Genomic DNA, 20,261 nt, shown 5'->3' with positions numbered 1-20,261 from the left:
TTACGTATCATTTTACCATTTCATCTTTTTTTTAAATAAAACACCATCAAAATAGTCATAGACTGAAATGGTACTTTACTTCTCCCACTTCAAAACTTTCGCTCTTCGTGTGTCATGTTCGTCTACGTCATCAAGTATATGGTAGCCCTCCTCTAGAGGTATTCCAAGTTGAAAAAGATCTAGGAGTGTTGGTACCCCATGACTAAAAGTCATACGCCAAACGCGACAAAAGTGCCTTCTGAGCAAACCTTGAACTGGTAACGTTGAAACTCATTTTTGGCCATTTCGATAGGACTTACCGCCTAATCTCCAAAAGTTTTATTCATCCCCACTCCATAAGGGTAAGGAAACACTGGAATATACCCAACGGCCAGTCACAAAATCAGTTCGGGGACTCAAATTCAAGTCTATAATTTAAGACTATAATTTTTGGACGACCATTAGGCGACACTAACAAAACCTGGAGAATGTCCATCTACATAACATGGCTAAATGAGGGTTATAAACCAGTGTGAGGAATTAGGATTAATATTTGCAGTTTATGGTTAGGGTTAGGAATTGGATTTAAGGTTTTCATCACAAACTGACTCTGTTAAGCCAAATGAATAAACTAATTTTGCACCAAAATTCGAGGCCCATCATAGTAAATCTTTCTGGCTCATCCATAAATTTTAGTCTCTCCAGAGTGTCCCCAAACATTGAACCTCTACCAGTTAGAGTACAGGCGTCTTAGAGGTGACCTAGTGACTTACAGACTCCTGAAAGCTTCTGGGCATCCCATTGGACAGTTACCTAAGCTTATTCCCAACAAAATCATTAGGGGTAACACCCAGAAACTGGAGGCACAACACAACAAAACGGACTGTAGACACATCTACTCTTTAATAGTGGTCAAATGCTGGAATTCGCTGCCGAGTGAGCTAGTTCCATGAGTCCTTTAAGATGAATCTTGACATATCCTCAAGGACTAGGGTCATTATCTAGCTATAATTTACAAACTATTTTCCCTTTTATCGTTAAATATACCTTGCTTATTACCTGGAGTCATCGGTGATCCACTGCTACTAGATAACAACAACTAGATAAGGAAGCCCTCTAAACCAAAGCTTCTTCTGTCCTGTCAAGAACCATTTGAATCTCCATGGTGTTGCAAATTGCAAGGATTAATATAGGTCAATAAACCTCCTAGCCTTACTACAGAAGACTGACATTGAATATTGGATGATAAATGACCTAAGTGAGACCTATTATCCAAAGCTGTGCAGTACTGTCTGTGAATGACCTGTAGAGTCTCGGGGCTGTTGCAGAAGAACAGCAAAGTATTAAAAGGATGTTATTATGGCACCTTAAAGCTTGCAGTAGATGGCTATATAAAACGTGCCAAACTACCTAATTATGATTACTTTAGCTATGGAACTAATTACCTAAGGTCCCTATTTGATAATACTAGAACTATGGACCGGTTTAACGATAATTCCAAAGTAATAGTAGTTGAAGGTAATATTGCCTCCGGAAAATCTAACGTCGCTGCTAATTTGGCCAAACATTTTGATATGGCGTATTTTCCTGACCCAACTGAAGACGACATTTATATTTATAGAAATGTAGAGCCAAATTTCGATATTCGCTGTCACAACTTTTTGCTTCCTGACTATGCAAAATATTACACGTGTGAAATGTTTTGGAATGAACCGGATCTCATAAATAAAGGAAAAGGACTATATCTTCAGTACCACTTCTACTTAAGACGTTACTGGAATTACTTAAGAGCATTGTGCCATTTATTTAATACAGGTATACTTCAAATATGTACTATCCTCTTCTTAAGGTCAAGGAGTTGTGATCGATCGAGGTCCGTTTTCAGAGTTTGCATTCGCTGATGCCATGCATAAGTGCAATTATTTGTCAGAAAGGGGTAAATTTTTGTTTCTATCTTTTTGGGACCGTAGGATTATTATGGTTCAAACAGAGTCACACAATGACTATAGAAAATCTCTGGAAACCACATCTAATAGTCTACATTAGGGCTCCTATCGAGCAAATACGTGAAAAAATAAAGAAACGTAATATCGTAAGTCTGTGTTACTATCTTTTTTTTACTCACTCCCACCTCTCAGTTCAATATATAATGCGATAGGAATTCTTATAACACATAGTGTTTATCAATTAATATTTTCCAAAAGACAGTAACTTTCGCCTTTGGTTATCAGCATGTAGATTTAGTTGCAACACTTGGTAACCATAGCTAACAGTTAGGAATGGTGAAAAATGTGACACAACTACTTATACTTTTGTGATATTACGCTTCACATCTACATAATATGCGCAAGTCCAAGCGATTTAAATATCCATAAGACTAGTAATACGAAGATTAGTTTCTCTCTTCTGACTAGGCATGCTTCTAGGTTTACAACCTCAACGCTGAGGTTGAGTGTGTGGGAGTTCTAAACACCAGTTGCTAGTCAGACAGTCATAAAATGTGTATCGGGAAATTTAACTAAGAAGTTTCAAAAAAATCGAGACGTAAGTTTGATTTGCAAATAAGTATACAGGGGATTATCAAAAGCACAAACTTCGATCCTGGAAGTTAGTACTTTGTTGAAACTAGCTACCACTTGTCCTTGTATGATATTCACTAAACACTAGCTGTAAATCAGAAGTCCTAAGTCTGTTTTGCCTGGCTGGTTGCTTATTAAATCTCATCAGAAAATAACTACTGGAATCCCTATACGAAGGTAAATGACTGACAACTTTAACGCAGGTGTTTGTGTTGTAACGAGTGATATTATCGAGCTATTGCAATCAAAATAAATAAAAGGGGATTCAAATTTATGACTTGTTAAGATTTCAGTGCTTTAATCGTCATATACTCTCTACGTTTTGCAGATCCCTTAGTATACAGTAGTATATTCATATTGGAGCAATAGATAGTAATATTTCGGGCTTCCTAGCAAATACCTTAAATCTGTATTCCCTATGGTTCCCCGTTTTGATGTGAATGAGTAAAATGCAGCCCAAAATTTTGGGACTATCATACTCAATTATTTCTCGTATCTTTGATGCCTGATCTTTCCTATTACCACTAGTACTGTTATTACCTCTAACGATGAGGTTTCCCCCTCGTCCTGCTAATGGAGTGTGGCAACTTGGCTCGATGTACATACGTACCGGGTTCTTCATTGTGACTGACTGACTGGTGGAAAATTCTGTAGTGTGTAGAGATATATGGATATGAGAACAAGTCCATTGTTTCTATCTGATTTCTCTGGGATATTGTCTCGTGCCACTTGTCTGCACTAACTTATTGCAAATGGGATACCAATACGGTTGGCATTGGTTTTGCAAATTCATGCTAAATTTTCAATATTGTTGTATCAATTTGATCTCGATTTTATGTAGTTGGAAGCTTCATTTTGTTTTGAGTAAATCCAGGGTTTACGCATTTGTTATGGTTGTTTATCGACTCAATACATTACAATTAACGCCTCATTTGTTAAGTGTGTACTCGTTATTTATAGATCATGGGTTGTTCATAGTTGTTTATGCAACTACGTTAAATTGTGTAATTAGGCAATGTATAACTATCAAGCTTTTTGTAATGGGTTTTACACTAGCTTCTCCCTTTTTACTAATACATGTTTCGTTCTAAATGATTATCATACATTTGATAACACTGACGTGATATTTACTGTTAATATCCGTCTACCAACTAAGTGACGGGTTTATTGCTCAGTAGTTCGTTCCGTCCTACTTCATGGCAGTGAAACATGGCCGGTAAGAGTAGAGGATATTCGTGGACTATTAATATTCGATCATAGGTGTCTTCGAAGCATTTCTCGTATATCCTAGGACCACTGAGTAAGTAATGCACTTGTTAGGAAACGGGTACTAGGTAAGGATGGTAAATCAATTAATGAAGTAGTGAAACTTCATCAGTTGAGATGGATGTGACACGTGTTACGTATGTCCAACCACCGACTGCCCCGATGTACAATGTTTTATGGTGTAGGAGTAGGTTGGAAGAAAGCTAAGGGCGGCCAGACCAAAACGTAGCACAAATCCATGAAGTCATTGACACGTGGACTGAGTCATGTTGGTAGGTGTAGACTACCTGGTTGGGATTCGCAACTGATGGTTAGAGACCTTGGATGACATAGCTCAAAATCGTGTGCAATGGCGAAGGTGCATCCACTCTTTGTGTCCTCCAAAATTCTAATCTTCTGAATTCTTCGTGTCTCTATTTTTTTTTCTTTTCAAATTTATTTCACTGGATTATACTCCTTGAATAATACCTTCAAACCCTAATCTTTCCAATTACTGCTTTTATTCTTACTATTTCTACCACTATGGGATTTGAATCGACAACTGCATCTTTGTGCTAATGTGGTATGACAACTCGAAATGATGTATGTACGTACGAAGTTTTACGTTGTGACTGACTGAGTGACTGCTAATATTACGGTGTTGAAACAACTTGCTGGTACAGTATCCCTGTCAAACAAAATTAAGCAAGGTTCATAATGAAATAATCCTAAATAGCTTTGTGCATGGGGAACTAGTCAATGATAAGCCTAACATAGTTTCAAGAAATACAAATATTAGGCATATCGAACAAACTAACTATTCAAAGAATGTGCATATACACTTCTGTGTAATAAACTAAATAATTTTCATCGTTTTCCTTCTCAGTAATTTAATGGAAAGGAACTTGATTCAAACTGTATCAGCTTTTAAATGCCCTGGCGCAGCTGAGGATGAAGAGAGTCCGTTCGCCCTCTCAAAATACTCTCATATGGCCACTCGTATATAGCCACTACTAGCGAAGTCCTACTCACTGCCTTCTCTCAGTAGAGGTATTGTTTACGAAATTGAGAGGAGGAAAACCGAATGTCCAGGTTTGTGGGTACAGAACATGTACCTAGGCGAGTTGGGAAACATTGACTCCAAACTAATGGTACATATGGGCTCCAAGATCCCGAGGGAACAAATGGCGTATGAAGCTATTGTTGGACACCGGCTACCATAGGATCGCATCTTCTAACGTTGCTTCACTACATTTTGGATTGTACCTCTGGGTCAAGGTCTTGGGCATCTGGCCCCCAAGCAAACCACGTGATTTGGTTTGGGCATCTAAAGAGTATTCCAACCTACACACAAGTTCAGTTGTTTGTGTTGCACATACATGTTTCGGTGCCCTTTTGTATCAATATATATGTTTAGATAAATAAGTTCCTTTGACTTAACACTTTCACTTTGCCTGTTGCACAGTTAAATTTGTCTACGTCATCTAAATGTTTATTCGTAAAATCAACCTGAAATGTTAACTTCCTAACTATTTTTAACTACCATTCAAAATACAAGTATGTTGTATACTGATGTAAGCAGAGAAATAAAGGAACCATGTCGAACGACGAGAGGCATTGCCGGGAATATTATTCTGCTTAATTCGAAGTTTATAAAATACATTTACTTTTGTCCCCGATGATTCTACAAACCATAAGCTGTCGTTCAATGCATGATTCATTCCTATAACCTTTTCTATTCTAAAGCTACTGTCAGTCAGTCAGTCAGCTACAACGTAGGACCAGGCACATATATGCATCGGTCCAAGTTGCCATTACCCGTTAGCACAACAAGATGAACACCGGATTCATAGAAGTAGTTAATTTAGTGGTGGTAGTATATAAAGAAAGGTTGTATATAAGGATATAGTATAGGAAGGAAGACAGATATGAAGCAATTTTAATCTCAAGGTTAAAGGGAATATAAAGAGTGTATACACCGACGCCATTGTGATCGATTCTGAGCCATGTCACCTAGAGTCTCCAACCATTGGTTACGATAGTCACGCGGACCCCAACCAGGTAGTCTGCATCAACCAGCATGGCTCAGACTAGAAGTTAGTGACTTCAAGCACTGATGCCATGTTTTGGTTTGGCCGCCCCTAACTCTCTTCCAACCATCCCCAATACTGTAACTTAAACGTAACATTTTGTACTCTATTTTTCTACCCTAATAATTAATATTTATTTATTTGAACACATAAATAATGGTACAAACGGGCACCGAATACATATACGTCACATAAGTCACTTGTGTGTGGGCTGTGATACTGCCCGGGTGTCCAGATCGAAGAAGGGCTTGTCAACCAATCAGATGATAGAATAGTTTCTGTCTCTCCGCCCAATGCCTTTAGTTTCGGTTCGGACTCACTCACTTCTAGCCTCAAGGTCGAACCAATGAGCCCATCGTGTCTAGGCCTTAACCTAGGTCGAGTCAAGTTCCCTTCTGTATATTATTGGGTAGACATCAAGAACGTAATATATATTAATCTGCCTACCTCATTCTAACATTTAGTTATAATGCACTGCACTTGAAAGTAGATAATATTCTCAAACAAAGAGTATTCGGATCGTATGTGCTTTCAAAGTATTGTCGGTGTGTGGTGATACCATCAGTTGAGTAGTTTTGAAGTTGGACACATAATTTTAGACGAGGAGAGGGACGATCCCTATCTTCCTATTTGTCATTGCCTAGTCATAGAATACTAGGCAAGGGTAGCAAATCGGTTGGCGAAGCTGTAAATCCTCATTTAACTGAGGTGGCTGAGGTATGTGTTACATATGCCCAATCGCTTCCTACCTCGACATTCAATGTTGGCTGGAGTAGGAATAAGTTTGGGGATAACTAAAACTTGGTATCAGTCCATAAAGTCATTGACTGTTGATCTGTGTCATTTTGGTAGGAGAAGACTATCCACACGATAACCATGATCAGTAATTGAAAACGTTTAGTGAAATTGCTCAGAATTGGTTATCATGTTACTGTATATGTTTAGTCCCAGTATTCATTTCTTAGTCTATAGGATTTGATCAACAATAAGAAGGATTTGACAAACATGAAACTGATCACTACTCTCTGATCAATCAATTGTAAATAACTCACTTCTACAACTGGTTAGTTGCATCCCAAATAGCTCAGTGGCAACGTCCCCAACTGGGTGACACAATATCTAATCCACCAGGGTGCATAAGTTCCTTCAAGAATACAGGTACACCTTGGCGACGAATGTCAACTAGCTTGAAACCTAGGTTTCGTAAATCTTCCTGTTGACACATCCAACCACCTAACATTCGTTGAATACATATCTTTTCAGTTAATCTTCTCAAACCACATTCTCAATCCTTAGTTTTTCTCATTACCATCGTTATTACATTATTTCGACTCGTTTGCTACTCATTTTGTCGTTCTAATGTGGTATGACGACTTCAGCTAGCTCATATTTGCTCCAGGCTGTAAGTTGATTACTGACTGAATGAAAAGAATCTGGTAAAGTTGTGAATATGCTTGATTTGCAATAACTCTAACACATGTTACATGTACACAGTTACTAGTCAAATAGAGAAAAATAGTTCAGAGAGTATCCAAACTAACGTATAAATTCAATCTATAAATTAATTTCTGAACTAATGGTCTGAGTCATATAAATAGGATTATACTTTCAAACTGAGTCGCACTGATTATAATCCAATGTTCATTGTAAACCTCGTATGATTTGATCCTAAAACAATTGCTATAGCTCATATATGTTCAATTCTTGCTATTCCGGTACACGTGAAACTTATGATTTCTTATTTATCTCCATCACCATTTTGTATATATTGCAGTTATTCACTATGAATATACTTCTTCATATACACTTACTACTCTGTTGCATAGTATAGCAACTTGAACTAGCATAGATTTGTATGAGATTGTAGACTATTTTATCGGGACTCTGTTTAATTGCTCTAAACAATATACATATATTTCAAAGTTGAAATCATGAGTCGATCAAAGCTAGACCACCATGGAAAATCTGGAAGCACTGGACGGCCGTTCCGTCCTATTATGGGACTCCTCAGCAGTGCGCACCCACGATCCCGCACTCGCGAGATTCGAACCCAGGACCTACCACTTTCGAGCCAGAGCCCTTAACCGATAGACCACTGATCTAGCCGGCATCCAACGGTGTTAATGTCTAACTTCAACCGATCCACGAAATTGAGCAACCATTCACCAATATCATCAGTGAGTTGATATCTTACAACAGACCTGGTTGAACTCCACTGATCACTGCTTCTCACTAGAACTCCAGGACATGTATCTTGAAGTCGACTCATGATTTCAACTTTGAAAAATACTGAAATCTCCACAAAACCCCTTCTGAATATACATATATATTTGATATTCATTTTTTTTACTAAAGGAATGTTTGATTAACATTTTTCTTTAGCCTTGGGAGGTAAATGCACGCAATCTAACGGATGAATTTTTAAATGCTTATGAAGATATACTTGGAAATTATTATATAGAAAATATGGACCGTTACTCTCATATCATAACTGTTGATGCTTCAACAGTGAATGTTTATGATGATGATGATAACTATATTGTAAGTTATTTGTTTTGGAAAGTAGTTCATTAATATTTATGGTATACTCTTAGAATCTTGTTTTTATGTTGTGTATTTGAAATTCTTTTTGGGCATCTGAATTCCATTATGGATGATGATTTCATATTTTGCATAATGATCTTCGGTTTCCGATGAATTCACCGATTTAATTGTACTACACTCGATAATATGAATGGATATTATCCCTGATTTATCCTCTAGATTGCCCCCAAATGCCCTGGTACAGCCGAGAGGGAGGAGAGTCCACTCTCCCTCTCGAAATGCTCTCACATGGCCACGTATATATAGTCTCTGCCAGGGAAGCCTTACTCACTGCCTTCTCCTGACGGGGGTGTTGTTTACGAAATTGAGAGGATGAAAAGTGAATGTCCGGTGCTTTAACCGGATTGGTGGACACGGAGTTGGGGAAACCCTCATTCCAAACCAATCGTGAACATAGGTTCCAGTATCCTGAGGGAACAAATGGCGTATGAATCAATCGTTGGTCGCCGGCTACCATGAGACTGCATCTCATCACGATGCTCCACTGCCTTGTGGATCAGACCTTTGAGTCAAAGGCTGCGTGTGTTGTCCCCTAAAGAAACCGCCTGCTTCGGTTTGGATACCCAGACAGTATCACAGCCCACACATAAATCAAGTGCCTTGCGCGGCGCATATCTACTTGGTACCTCCTTGTACCAATATTTATGTGTTTAAATAAATAAATACATAAACTGTGTTCAAACAAACCTAACCGAATGTTTTACGATTGTGCCTTATTCTTCATTATTTTTCTTCTGTTCTTAGCTATCAGTTTTCGGAGATGAAGAATATTTATAGCTCAGAATAAAAATGTTGAAGATGTCATAATTTTTGAGCCACTAGACGGTTTAGTTGTGAAGCATACATTATCTTCCTAGACAACATTATCAGCACTCAATTTGAAGGGGAATAAGTTACCGAGATTTTTTCACAAAACTGACTCATAGTTTGTTCTCTTGATCAATCGAATTCCATATTAACAGAACAAACTATTATTGAACTGTGGAGAAATTCTAATCGCTCACTTCTTATTAAAGTACGCACTGTTAATGTTGTCTAGAAAGACAATGTGTGTGCCTTACAACTAAACTGTCCAGTAACTCAGAGGTCATGACATTTTCAACATTATCTATATTCTAAATGACTTAAAAGCAACTCTCAAAAATAGACTTCATCTTGTCCATACTACTTTTAAAAGATTAATGGTAGTAATATGTTGAAACATCAAACTATACTGATTTGTCATAAAACTTTATAAACCAAACAATCTTATCGCCTATTTATAACTGTCTATCTTAATCGGATAATTGCATAGAAAGTAATGTTTGAAAAACAATGTTTTTTATTGTATGTAGTTGAGATCATGAGTCAATTAAAGCTAGACCACCATGGAAAACCTGGAAGCCCTGGACGACCATTTCGTCCTATTGTGGGACCCCTCAGCAGTGCGCATCCACGATCTCGCCTCGCGATATTCGAACCCAGGACCTATCAGTCTCGCACGCGAGCACTTAATCGATAGACCACTGTACTTATAAATCTGGATAATTTGTATAGGTTTAAAGGTTCATGAAGAATTCTTCACTTTAGTGTTGTTGTATGCAACAAGAAGATTCTCACCTACTGACATACATTAAAAGCTGAACGACTATTCTTAAAGAGTTTCTATGTAGTTTAAAGATCATTTTGATGAATTAATAATGAGTGTGATTAGATTAGAGAGGTGGATTTCTAGTGATATTCTGTTATAGAGTTACGCATGTAATTTAGCTCATATCTACTAAGTATATGTTTATGTTATTTAGCCTTAGGATACACTATTTGTTTAGAAGTTAATGATACTAACCATATGGTTAGTTTGAGGTAAGTAGAACACGACTTCTTTTTGTAACTAATTCAAAACGGAATGATTTAATTAATGAACCATCTATGAATAGAATCTCTTATATCAAAAACTGCGTAATATTTGTCACTGATATCATTATACGAATGATCATCCGATATGATGAACGGATCAGAATTAGAAATGTGAGTCATTGAGCTTCTACTTGGTGTGAAGAAAGAAAGAGAGAGTTGTGAGTACACATTTCTCGACAATCATCAACTTAAGTACTACAGATACATACTACTACCTGATTCAATATAGAATCAATCATCTTCTACTATTTGAGCACATTTTTTTTACTTTCATTCAATGTATTTCTTTTAAAGATTGCACAAAATGCTACTGAAGTTGACTTAGATGGTGAACGTTTAATGCGTGATGATTATAAATTTCTTCAATGGCGTCTTGCTTTAAGATATCCACATAGTTTAACGAATTACAGACTTGGGTAAGTGAATCATCTTGAAATTTTTCTTTTTCATTAGTTAATTAACACTTTGTTAGTAAAGAAAAAAATATTTATTGTTTAGATCCAGATTCATGTCAGTTCGACTGAATGGAAAAACTGATTCGGGGTGAAGAGGCCTACTTATAGCTTCAAGGATTGTTTAACGCTGTAAATTTTGAGATATTATCAAATATATTCAGTCATTCACAACGTAAAACTTCTTACGTACGTACATCAGTTCAAGTTGCCATACCACATTAGCACAGAGATGCAGTTGTCGATTCAAATCCTATAGTGATAGAAGTAGTAAGAGTATAAGCATTAATGTGAAGGATTAGGGTTTGAAGATGTTATTCAAGGAATGGCGAAAGTAGACAGCCCTGACGAACACCACTTGAGGTAATCAATTCTGATGACAGTTCGCCATAGGCTCTAACTCGACCAGTTCTGTTCGAGTAAAGAGCCTTTATGAGGTTAATGTACTTCTTTGGTACTCCTTTCAGTGACAAACACTGCCATAGAACCTCACGATCAACGGAGTCGAATGCCGTCTTAAAGTCGAGAAATACTACAATTGTGGTGCGTCTGAATGTGTGTCTATGTTCCATTAGGATTGAACTGGAGGACGAGAAAGCCAAATGCGAATTCCAGAAACGACTGAGTTCACATCTAGGCAGTTCTGTAAACGAAACTAACCCAGATGCTGCTTGAAAAGACATACGAACAGCTGTGGAAACAGCTGTAACATCTATTAGTCATTTAAACCATAGGGCTCAAAAAAACCAGTGGATTTCCTCTATGTCTATTTCACTGATGGATTTGCATAAACTCATCCCATCAGGCTCTGAACATGACGAAGAGCGTAAAGAAATTAGATCTAGGTTAACTAAAAGTCTAAGGAACGATCGTGAGCAGTGGTGGGCAATGAAAGCAAAAGAGATGGAAAAGGCAGCGGCTGTAGGCAACACCAAGCAACTATTCAGACTAATAAAAGAAACCGGAATTAAGAAGTCAAGTGTGAGACAATCTCGGAAAAAGACGGAACCCTTATCTGCTCTCAACCCAAACGTTTAGAACGATGGGCGGAACACTTTAAGGAGCAGTTTAGCTGGCCTTCAGCTACTGCACAACTACCCACTATTCCCAGAAAACCTGAATGGAACATTGAAGTAGGCCCCCCGACCCTACTTGAAGTTCAAAAGGCTATAAGTAATCTGAAACGAGGAAGAGCAGCTGGTCCAGATGGATTGGCTCCAGAGGTCTTTAAATATGGTGGTCCAATTTTAGCGATTAGGTTGACTAATATTCTGGCTAAAATCTGGGAGACGGACGTAATCCCATCCGACTGATCACAATCACTGATTGTCCCAATATATAAAAAGGGGTAAAAATCATCCTGCGATAACCATAGAGGGATTAGTCTCACTAACATAGCATCTAAAATACTAGCCTCAATAATTATCAGGCGCCTAACTAAGACTCGTGAACTGCAAACACGAGAAAATCAGGCTGGCTTCAGACCTGGTCGTGGCTGTATCGACCACATATTCACCATTCGTCAAGTTTTAGAGCACAGACGTGCTTATCGGCGTCCGACAATGATAGTTTTTCTTGACTTGAAAGCAGCATTTGACTCTGTAGACCGAGAGGTTCTGTGGCAGTGTCTGTCATTGAAAGGTGTACCTGAGAAGTACATAAACCTTGTGAAGGCTCTTTACTCGAACACTATTAGTCGAGTGAGAGCTTATGGCGAACTGTCATATGATTTTACAACCTCAAGTGGTGTCCGTCGAGGTTGTCCACTATCCCCATTTTTGTTTAACTTCATTATAAACCTGTTGCTGGAAATAACACTCTCTGCGACTGAATTTTCAGGAATTGATCTCTTACCAGGGGACCACTAAGCGACTTAGAATACGCAGATGACATAGTCCTGTTTGGTGAAGACGCTGACAAAATGCAGAGTCTTCTGTTGGAACTCAGTAATAATGCCAGGATGTTTGGGATGCGTTTCTCCCCATCCAAATGTAAATTGTTACTCCAGGACTGGCCTGCGTCAACACCTGAACTAAGGATAGGGAGTGAAGTAGTCGAACTCGTGGACAACTTCACTTATCTTGGAAGTCTGATCAGCCCTAATGGGTTGGTGTCCGACGAAATCTCAGCACGGATTCAATAAGCTCGTTTGGCTTTTGCCAAATTACGTCACCTATGGCGAAGACGAGATATCCGTCTATCAATTAAGGGACGAGTATACTGCGCAGCAGTTCGCTCTGTTCTACTTTACGGCTGTGAAACATGGCCATTAAGAGTAGAAGATACTCGTAAGTTACTAGTATTTGACCACAGATGCCTTAGAAATATTGCTCGCATCTGCTGGGATAACCGGGTAAGTAATAGTGAGGTTAGACGCAGGGTATTAGGGAATGATGGTAAATCAGTTGATGAGGTGATGAATCTTCATCGACTGAGATGGTTGGGCCACGTGTTACGTATGCCTAATCAGTTGGCAATCAGTGTCCGCAGGTACGGCATGTGCTTTGCACCTTCAAAGTGCAAAGTACTCCTACAAGACTGGCAGGATTCTCATCCTGTACTCACCCTGGATGGTGAGCAGATTGAAGTAGTTGAGAAGTTCGTGTATCTAGGTAGCTATATAAGTGCTGGTGGTGGCGTGAGTGATGAGATTGATGCACGTATAATGAAAGCCAGAGCGGCTTATGCCAATCTGGGCCATCTTTGGCACCTTCGTGATGTTAGTCTGGCTGTAAAAGGTCGGATCTACAACGCGTCGGTGAGAGCAGTTTTGCTCTATGCTTGTGAAACCTGGCCTCTCCGAGTTGAGGATGTCAGACGACTCTCTGTGTTCGATCATCGTTGTCTCCGAAGGATTGCTGACATCCAGTGGCAACACTAGTGTATGACATGGTGTCGTGGCATGAAAGAAAGCTGCAAAGGGCTAGCTTCTGTTGGTCCTTCACGACTCCCTGGCTGGGGTCCGAGAGATGGTGCAACACAGTGGCTAGAGACGTTATCAGATATGGCTCAGAATAGAAGCCAGTGGCGATCCTGCTGTAACCTTCTTTTACTTTCTTCATAAAGAGTGGCTATAACTTTCCTAACTGAGAGAGTTCTTCTGGTTGTACGTTTCAGTCCGCCTTATCTTTTCATCCCTTCTCTTCCTACTTTCATTATTTTGTGTGGCGCATATGTATCTGGTGCCCTTTTGTACCAATATATATGTGTTTAAATAAATAATAAATAATGCCTGAACACCGATTACCACGACGCTCTATGATGACTAGTATTGGGGATGGTTGGAAGAGAGTTAGGGGCGGCCAAACCAAAACATGGCATCAGTGCTTGAAGTCACTATCTTCTAGCCTGAGCCATGTTGGCAGATGCAGACTACCTGGTTGGGGTCCGCGTGACTATCGTAACCAATGGTTGGAGACTCTAGGTGACATGGCTCAGAATCGATCACAATGGTGTAGGTGTATACACTCTTTATCTTCCCTTAAACCTTGAGATTAAAATTGCTTCATAACTTTCTTCCTCCTTATACTATATCCTTATATACAACCTATAATTTATAAAATACCACCACCACTAAATTAACTACTTTGAATTCGGTGTTCATCTTGTTGTTCTAACGAGGTATGGCATCTTGGACCGATGCATATATGTGCCTGGTCCTACGTTGTAGCTGACTGACTGACTGACTATGTTCTCGAAACTGTCGTAGTGTGAATATCTGGTCCATACAACCACGTCCAGGTCGAAAATCAGCCTGGTTTTTTCTAGCCTACTCTTTGCGAGCTTTGGTTAGGCGTCGAAGTATCATTGAAGCTAATATTTTAGACACTATATTAGTCGAACTGATTCCTCTGTGATTGTCACAAGAGGACTTTTATCCTTCCTTATAGACTGGCACAATCAGTGATTGGGACCAGTCAGATAGAATTACGTCCAGTTCCCAGATTCTGCCTAAGACCTCAGTCAATCTCGCTGCTAGTACTGGAACACCATCCTTAAAAATCTCAGGAGTAAACCTGTCAGGGCCTGCTGCTCTCCCTCGCTTCAGATTTCCTATAGCTTTTTCAACCTCGTAAATAGTTGGAGGACTTACATTAATTTGTGATTCAAGGCGACTGGGGATCGTGGGTAACTGAAGGCCAGTTGAACTGATCCCTAGAGTGTTTTGCCCATCGATTCAATCTCCTGGATTGAAAATGAATCATATGTCCATCTTTATCTGAGTTAGTTTCGCTAATAGTTGGGTTCCTAATACCTGTTTCTTTAACAAGTCTGAATAGTTGTCTGCTTTTCCCTATTGCCGCTGCCTTTTCCATCTCTCTTGCTTTCACTACCCACCACTGTTCACGATTATTGCGTGGGGGCTCTTAAACATCAATAGAAAGATTCAAGCCAATCAATATACAAATATTATCAGACTGATATATACTCATCAGTTCTTATTCGTATAATGAATTAACTTTGAATTCATTTTTTATTTTTATTTTTCAAGTTTTTCAAATGCTCATGATAAATTTACAAGGGTTTTTGATGCAGTAGAAATACCCATGGAGATGAATGAATTAACTTATACTTATGAAGCACAAGAATTACAAGGTGCAGCTATTCATATGGTTAGTTTTGATCAGTTTTATTTCTTTTGTTATAAATTACCTTTAATAAATATAATAAAGCTGAACTTTATGGAGGTCTTGGATTCCACTACTAGCCACTATCCATTTTTTCTTACTATTCAATGTTTTTGTTGTTATTCCGGCAGTCGAACCCAGTATCTTTCGCTTCAAACGTCATCGCGTTATCCACTCAGCTGCTGAGTCCTGATAGCCACTTGCTTGTTCAATGGGGTGAAGTTTAAATTCAATTAAATTCACTGAACATCAACTCTGAGATGTAGGTACATCAAACTGATGAGTCCCAAATAGGACGAAACGCGCATCGTGGATTCCACTGCTAGTCACTATCCATCTTTACTTATAATGCTTGTGAATTAAGGCTATTATCGAGGCAATACGTACAGTATGCACATATGCCAATAAGAGACTGACCAGTTGCAGTCCTAAACATCAATAGGAACATTCAAATAAACAATACTAAGTGAATTTATATGGAGGTGAGTTTGAGTGAACTTGACTAATATTTAACCCAGTCTAGTCAATCACAATGAAGTGATTAATGATGCTAGGATTACTCTTTTAAGATTAAGATTGTGCCTTAGAATTGGGATATTAGTGAAAATTTCTTGCAATAGACATGACAAGCTCAGGAAACATTAAGAAACATTTTATCCAATCAACGTTTGATTAGAAGTTTTGCTAGAAACATTACAAAAATGAAAAGTCACATGTAGAGGTTCTGATTAACTGATTACTATACTGTTACTATGTTTAGTAACATTCCAGAATGTTCGGGATAACCCAAGGACTTCTAAACTACTATAAAAATCCTACATTGTCTGTACATAAATGAACCTTTGGAGTAATGTGCTTCTCGCATATTTTGCCACCTTTTCTCTCTTGTTCAAGTCGCTGTGTAGTTCTAGCTTGGGGGTTACGAGAATAGCTTAGGATCGGAGTATAGCGTTCAATTAACAAGACTTATCGATTAGATTTGTGATTATGGTGTAGAATTGGGATTAGGTTTTGCAGTTAATCTGTATATACATATATTAATTTTAAGTGTAACCCTAATTTGAAGGTGTCAGTCTCTTAGTCTTAAGCTTAAATTTAATTATCTAATAATGCTTTCGTTATTAAAATCAATCAGTTTACGTCCGACAAATGCCCTGGTACGGCCGAGAGTGGGGAGAGTCCGCCCTCCCTCTCGAAATGCACTCACATGGCCACGCGTATATAGCCTCTGTCAGGGAAGTCCTACTCACTGCCTTCTCGTGACGGGGTGTTGTTTACGAAATTGAGAGAATGAAAAGCGAATGTCCGGCGCTTTAACCGGGTTGGTGGACACCGAAAGTTCATCTAGGGGAGTTGGAAAACCCTGATTCCAAACCAATGGTGCACATGGGCTGGCTCCAGTATCCTGAGGGAACAAATGGTGTATGAATCAATCGTTGGTCACCGACTACCATGGAACTGCATCTCCTCACGATGCTCCACTGCCTTGTGGATCAGACCTTTAGGTCAAAGGCTGCGTGTGTTGTCCCCTAAGAAAACCACTTGCTTCAGTTTTGGCACCTGGGCAGTATCACGGTCCATACACAAATCAAATGAGATTTGTGCGGCGCATATGTATCTGGTACTTCCTTGTACCAATATTTATGTGTCTAAATAATAATAATAATAACGATAAACAACTTATTGTCTTGATATATGTAAATATATACTCTATGATGTTGAAGAGAGCCCATGTGAACCATTGATTTGGAATGAGGGTTTTCCAACTTCCCTAGTTGGATCCTCCATATCCATCAACCAAATTAAAGCTCTCACGGAACATTCGCTTTTCATCCTCTCAATTTCGCTAAACAACACTCTTACTGTAGTACTGCGCTTCGTTAATCGTTCACCCTGATAACCGTTATGATACAAACCTTAACGGTGCATAAAATCAGGAGGCAAAGAGAAGCGGCAACTACAATTTTATTGACAAATGACGTAGGCCACAGAGTTATAAGCACATGAGTAAATATTAGCGACCGAAACAAAAATGACACGCATTGGGGATGGCGGGTAAGTCGACTCACTTTTATCAAGCGTTAATCAATATTTATAGTCAGACAACAATAAATGACAGACATGTGATGAATAGGATAAGAAAGTGTACACACACCTAGGCTGATATAAAAATGGTCAGGGTTAATAAGTGAATAATTAACAAGGTCGAAACATAACTCATGATGGATAGGTGAATTGACTTGTCCTGAAGCTCCAATAAGGTAGGTATATGAGCTTAACATATCAACCGATACTACACCGTCACAAGAGGGCAGTGAGTAGGACTTCCCTGACCGTGACTGTATACTCGTAGCCATGTGATAAGAGTAGAGGATATTCGTAGACTACTAGTACTCGATCATAGGTGTCGTCGAAGCATTGCTCGTATATCCGAGGACCATTGAGTAAGTAATGCACTTGTTAAGAAACGGGTACTAGGTAAGGATGGCAAATTGATTAATGAAGAAGTGAAACTTCATCAGTTGAGATGGATGTGACACGTGTTACATATGTCCAACCACCGACTGCCCCGATGTGCAATGTTTTATGGTGTAGGAGTAGGTTGGAAGAAAGCTAAGGGCGGCCAGACCAAAACGTAGCACAAATCCATGAATTCATTGACACGTGGACTGAGTCATGTTGGTAGGTGTAGACTACCTGGTTGGGATTCGCAACTGATGGTTAGAGACCTTGAATGACATAGCTCAAAATCGTGTGCAATGGCGAAGGTGCATCCACTCTTTGTGTCCTCCAAAATTCTAATCTTCTGAATTCTTCATGTCTCTATTTTTTTTTCTTTTCAAATTTATTTCACTGGATTATACTCCTTGAATAACATCTTCAAAACTTAATATTTCCGATTACTGCTTATACTCTTAATACTTCTACCACTATGGGATTTGAATCGACAACTGCATCTTTGTGCTAATGTGGTATAACAGCTCGAACTGATGTATGTACGTACGAAGTTCTACGCTGTGACTGACTGGGCCATGTGAGAGTGATTGAAGCGGGAGAGTTGACCCTTCTAACCTTTGACTATACCCTAGCATAAGTCACATTGTATGTGTGTGTATGTATAAATTTCGATTTGATTTCAATCTCTCATTACATCGTTTGTTTGTTTTTTTTTCTTTTAGGATCCTCGTACTTGTATACCACCTGCATATAATCCAAAATTTAAAAGTATCCTTGAAATAATGTTTAATCCATGGATAGCTAAATCTAATTTCAGTGCTGATCTACCAAAACGATATATTTGGAAGTAATTCTATTATGTAACATCTACCAATGTCTGTTCCAATTATTAAACACTTTGATTAATGATGATACTGATTGAATGAGGGAATAATCCGATTATCCCTCCTGATCTTGATATTGAATTAACTTTCATTCATTAAAACAATTAGGCATATATATGTATATCTTCTAGGTAGAATGTATACATCATATGATATATTAATATATAGGTGTTATGCTACCCGTTTAAAACACTTTTGACTGAATGAATTTTCACCTTTTGTATGTGTTGTATAGAAATATGAAATGTTTAGAATAGAAATATATATATATGATGTTATATTTGTGTTTATTTTACTTTATATTCTGAAAAACTTCTTTTTTGCATAGTTACAATTGATTAGAGGATTTTCAAATCCTTACCCCTACCCCCACCCCACCCCGATAACATCACTCAAGAGAGATTTATTGGATATTAGTACCTTGATGTACAGTGTCCGAAAGTTAATACTGATACATACTCTTTCTATATACAAGTCTGATTATTTAAAAGAAATGATGAAGAGTAAGAAACAAAGGAACCATATATATTACTTACTTACGCCTGTTACCCCTCGTGGAGGATGAGCATAGGCCGCCCACTAGCATTCACCATCCAACTCTGTCCTCAACAATCCTTTCCAGTTCTTTCCAGTTAACATTCATCCTTTTCATATCCGCTTCAATCTCCCGGCGTAATCTGTTCTTTGGCCTTCCTCTTTTCCACTTCCCTTCCGGATTCCAAGTTAAGGCTTGCCTCGTGATACAGTTTGATGATTTCCTTAATGTATGTCCGATCCACTTCCAATGTCTTTTCCTAATTTCCTCTTCAGTTGGAAACTGGTTTGTCCTCTCCCATAAAACACTGTTGCTGATAGTATCCGTCCAGTGAATGTTGAGTATTTTGCGTAGACAACTATTTATAAATACTTGTACCTTCCTGATGATGGTCGTAGTAGTTCTCCACGTTTCAGCTCCATACAGTAGGACTGTCTTGACGTTTGTATTGAAGATTCTCACTTTGAAGTTAGTTGACAGTTGTTTTTAGTTCCATGTGTTGTTCAATTGTAGAAATGCTGCCCTTGCTTTGCCAATCCTTGTCTTTACGTCTGCATCCGATCCTCTTTGTTTCTTTATGATGCTTCCCAGGTACGTGAATGTTTCCACCTCTTACAGAGTTTCGCCATCAAGAGTGACTGTGTTGGTGGTCTCTGTGGTGTATTTGAGTATCTTGCTTTCTCCTTTGTGTATGTTGAGGCCTATTGATGCAGAGGCTGCTGCTACATTTGTTGTCTTCGTTTGTATTTGTTCTTGTTTATGAGATAAGAGGGCTAGGTCATCTGAGAAGTCCAACCGTATATATCCTTTCGAAAATTAAACCTATCAGTGGTTTATGTCTTATCCTGTAGAAGTGAAAGTCATTAGTTGACCAATCAAAATGCATTGACAATAGTAGTAGGAGAAGAATTA

The 20,261-nt window shown here is 38.6% G+C and overlaps 1 protein-coding gene across 1 annotated transcript; it reads left to right on the top strand.

Moving 5' to 3' along the window:
• The first annotated feature begins 1,242 nt into the window (after window positions 1-1,242).
• On the top strand, window positions 1,243-19,093 carry Smp_031710 (putative nadh-ubiquinone oxidoreductase 42 kD subunit). The gene is made up of 7 exons (XM_018798788.1): window positions 1,243-1,794; window positions 1,829-1,915; window positions 1,950-2,071; window positions 8,276-8,434; window positions 10,688-10,809; window positions 15,338-15,458; window positions 18,653-19,093. The coding sequence occupies exons 1-7, from the start codon at window positions 1,278-1,280 to the stop codon at window positions 18,779-18,781; spliced, it is 1,257 nt and encodes a 418-aa protein (XP_018653695.1). The 5' UTR covers window positions 1,243-1,277; the 3' UTR covers window positions 18,782-19,093.
• Window positions 19,094-20,261: the final 1,168 nt, after the last annotated feature.

This window comes from Schistosoma mansoni, chromosome 7 (genome assembly GCF_000237925.1).
Source record: "Schistosoma mansoni strain Puerto Rico chromosome 7, complete genome".
Classification (NCBI taxonomy): Eukaryota; Metazoa; Platyhelminthes; class Trematoda; order Strigeidida; family Schistosomatidae; genus Schistosoma; species Schistosoma mansoni.
Note: the sequence above shows the minus strand (reverse complement) of the source record. Positions and strands in the feature narration are given on the sequence as shown.

Bases quoted from the DNA above. Each gene is read 5' to 3' on its own strand.
- Smp_031710 (XM_018798788.1), top strand. From the start codon at position 1,278: ATGACCTGTAGAGTCTCGGGGCTGTTGCAGAAGAACAGCAAAGTATTA. The intron at 1,795-1,828 runs GTATACTTCAAA...CCTCTTCTTAAG, and splicing joins GTGCCATTTATTTAATACAG to GTCAAGGAGTTGTGATCGAT. The intron at 1,916-1,949 runs GTAAATTTTTGT...TTGGGACCGTAG, and splicing joins CAATTATTTGTCAGAAAGGG to GATTATTATGGTTCAAACAG.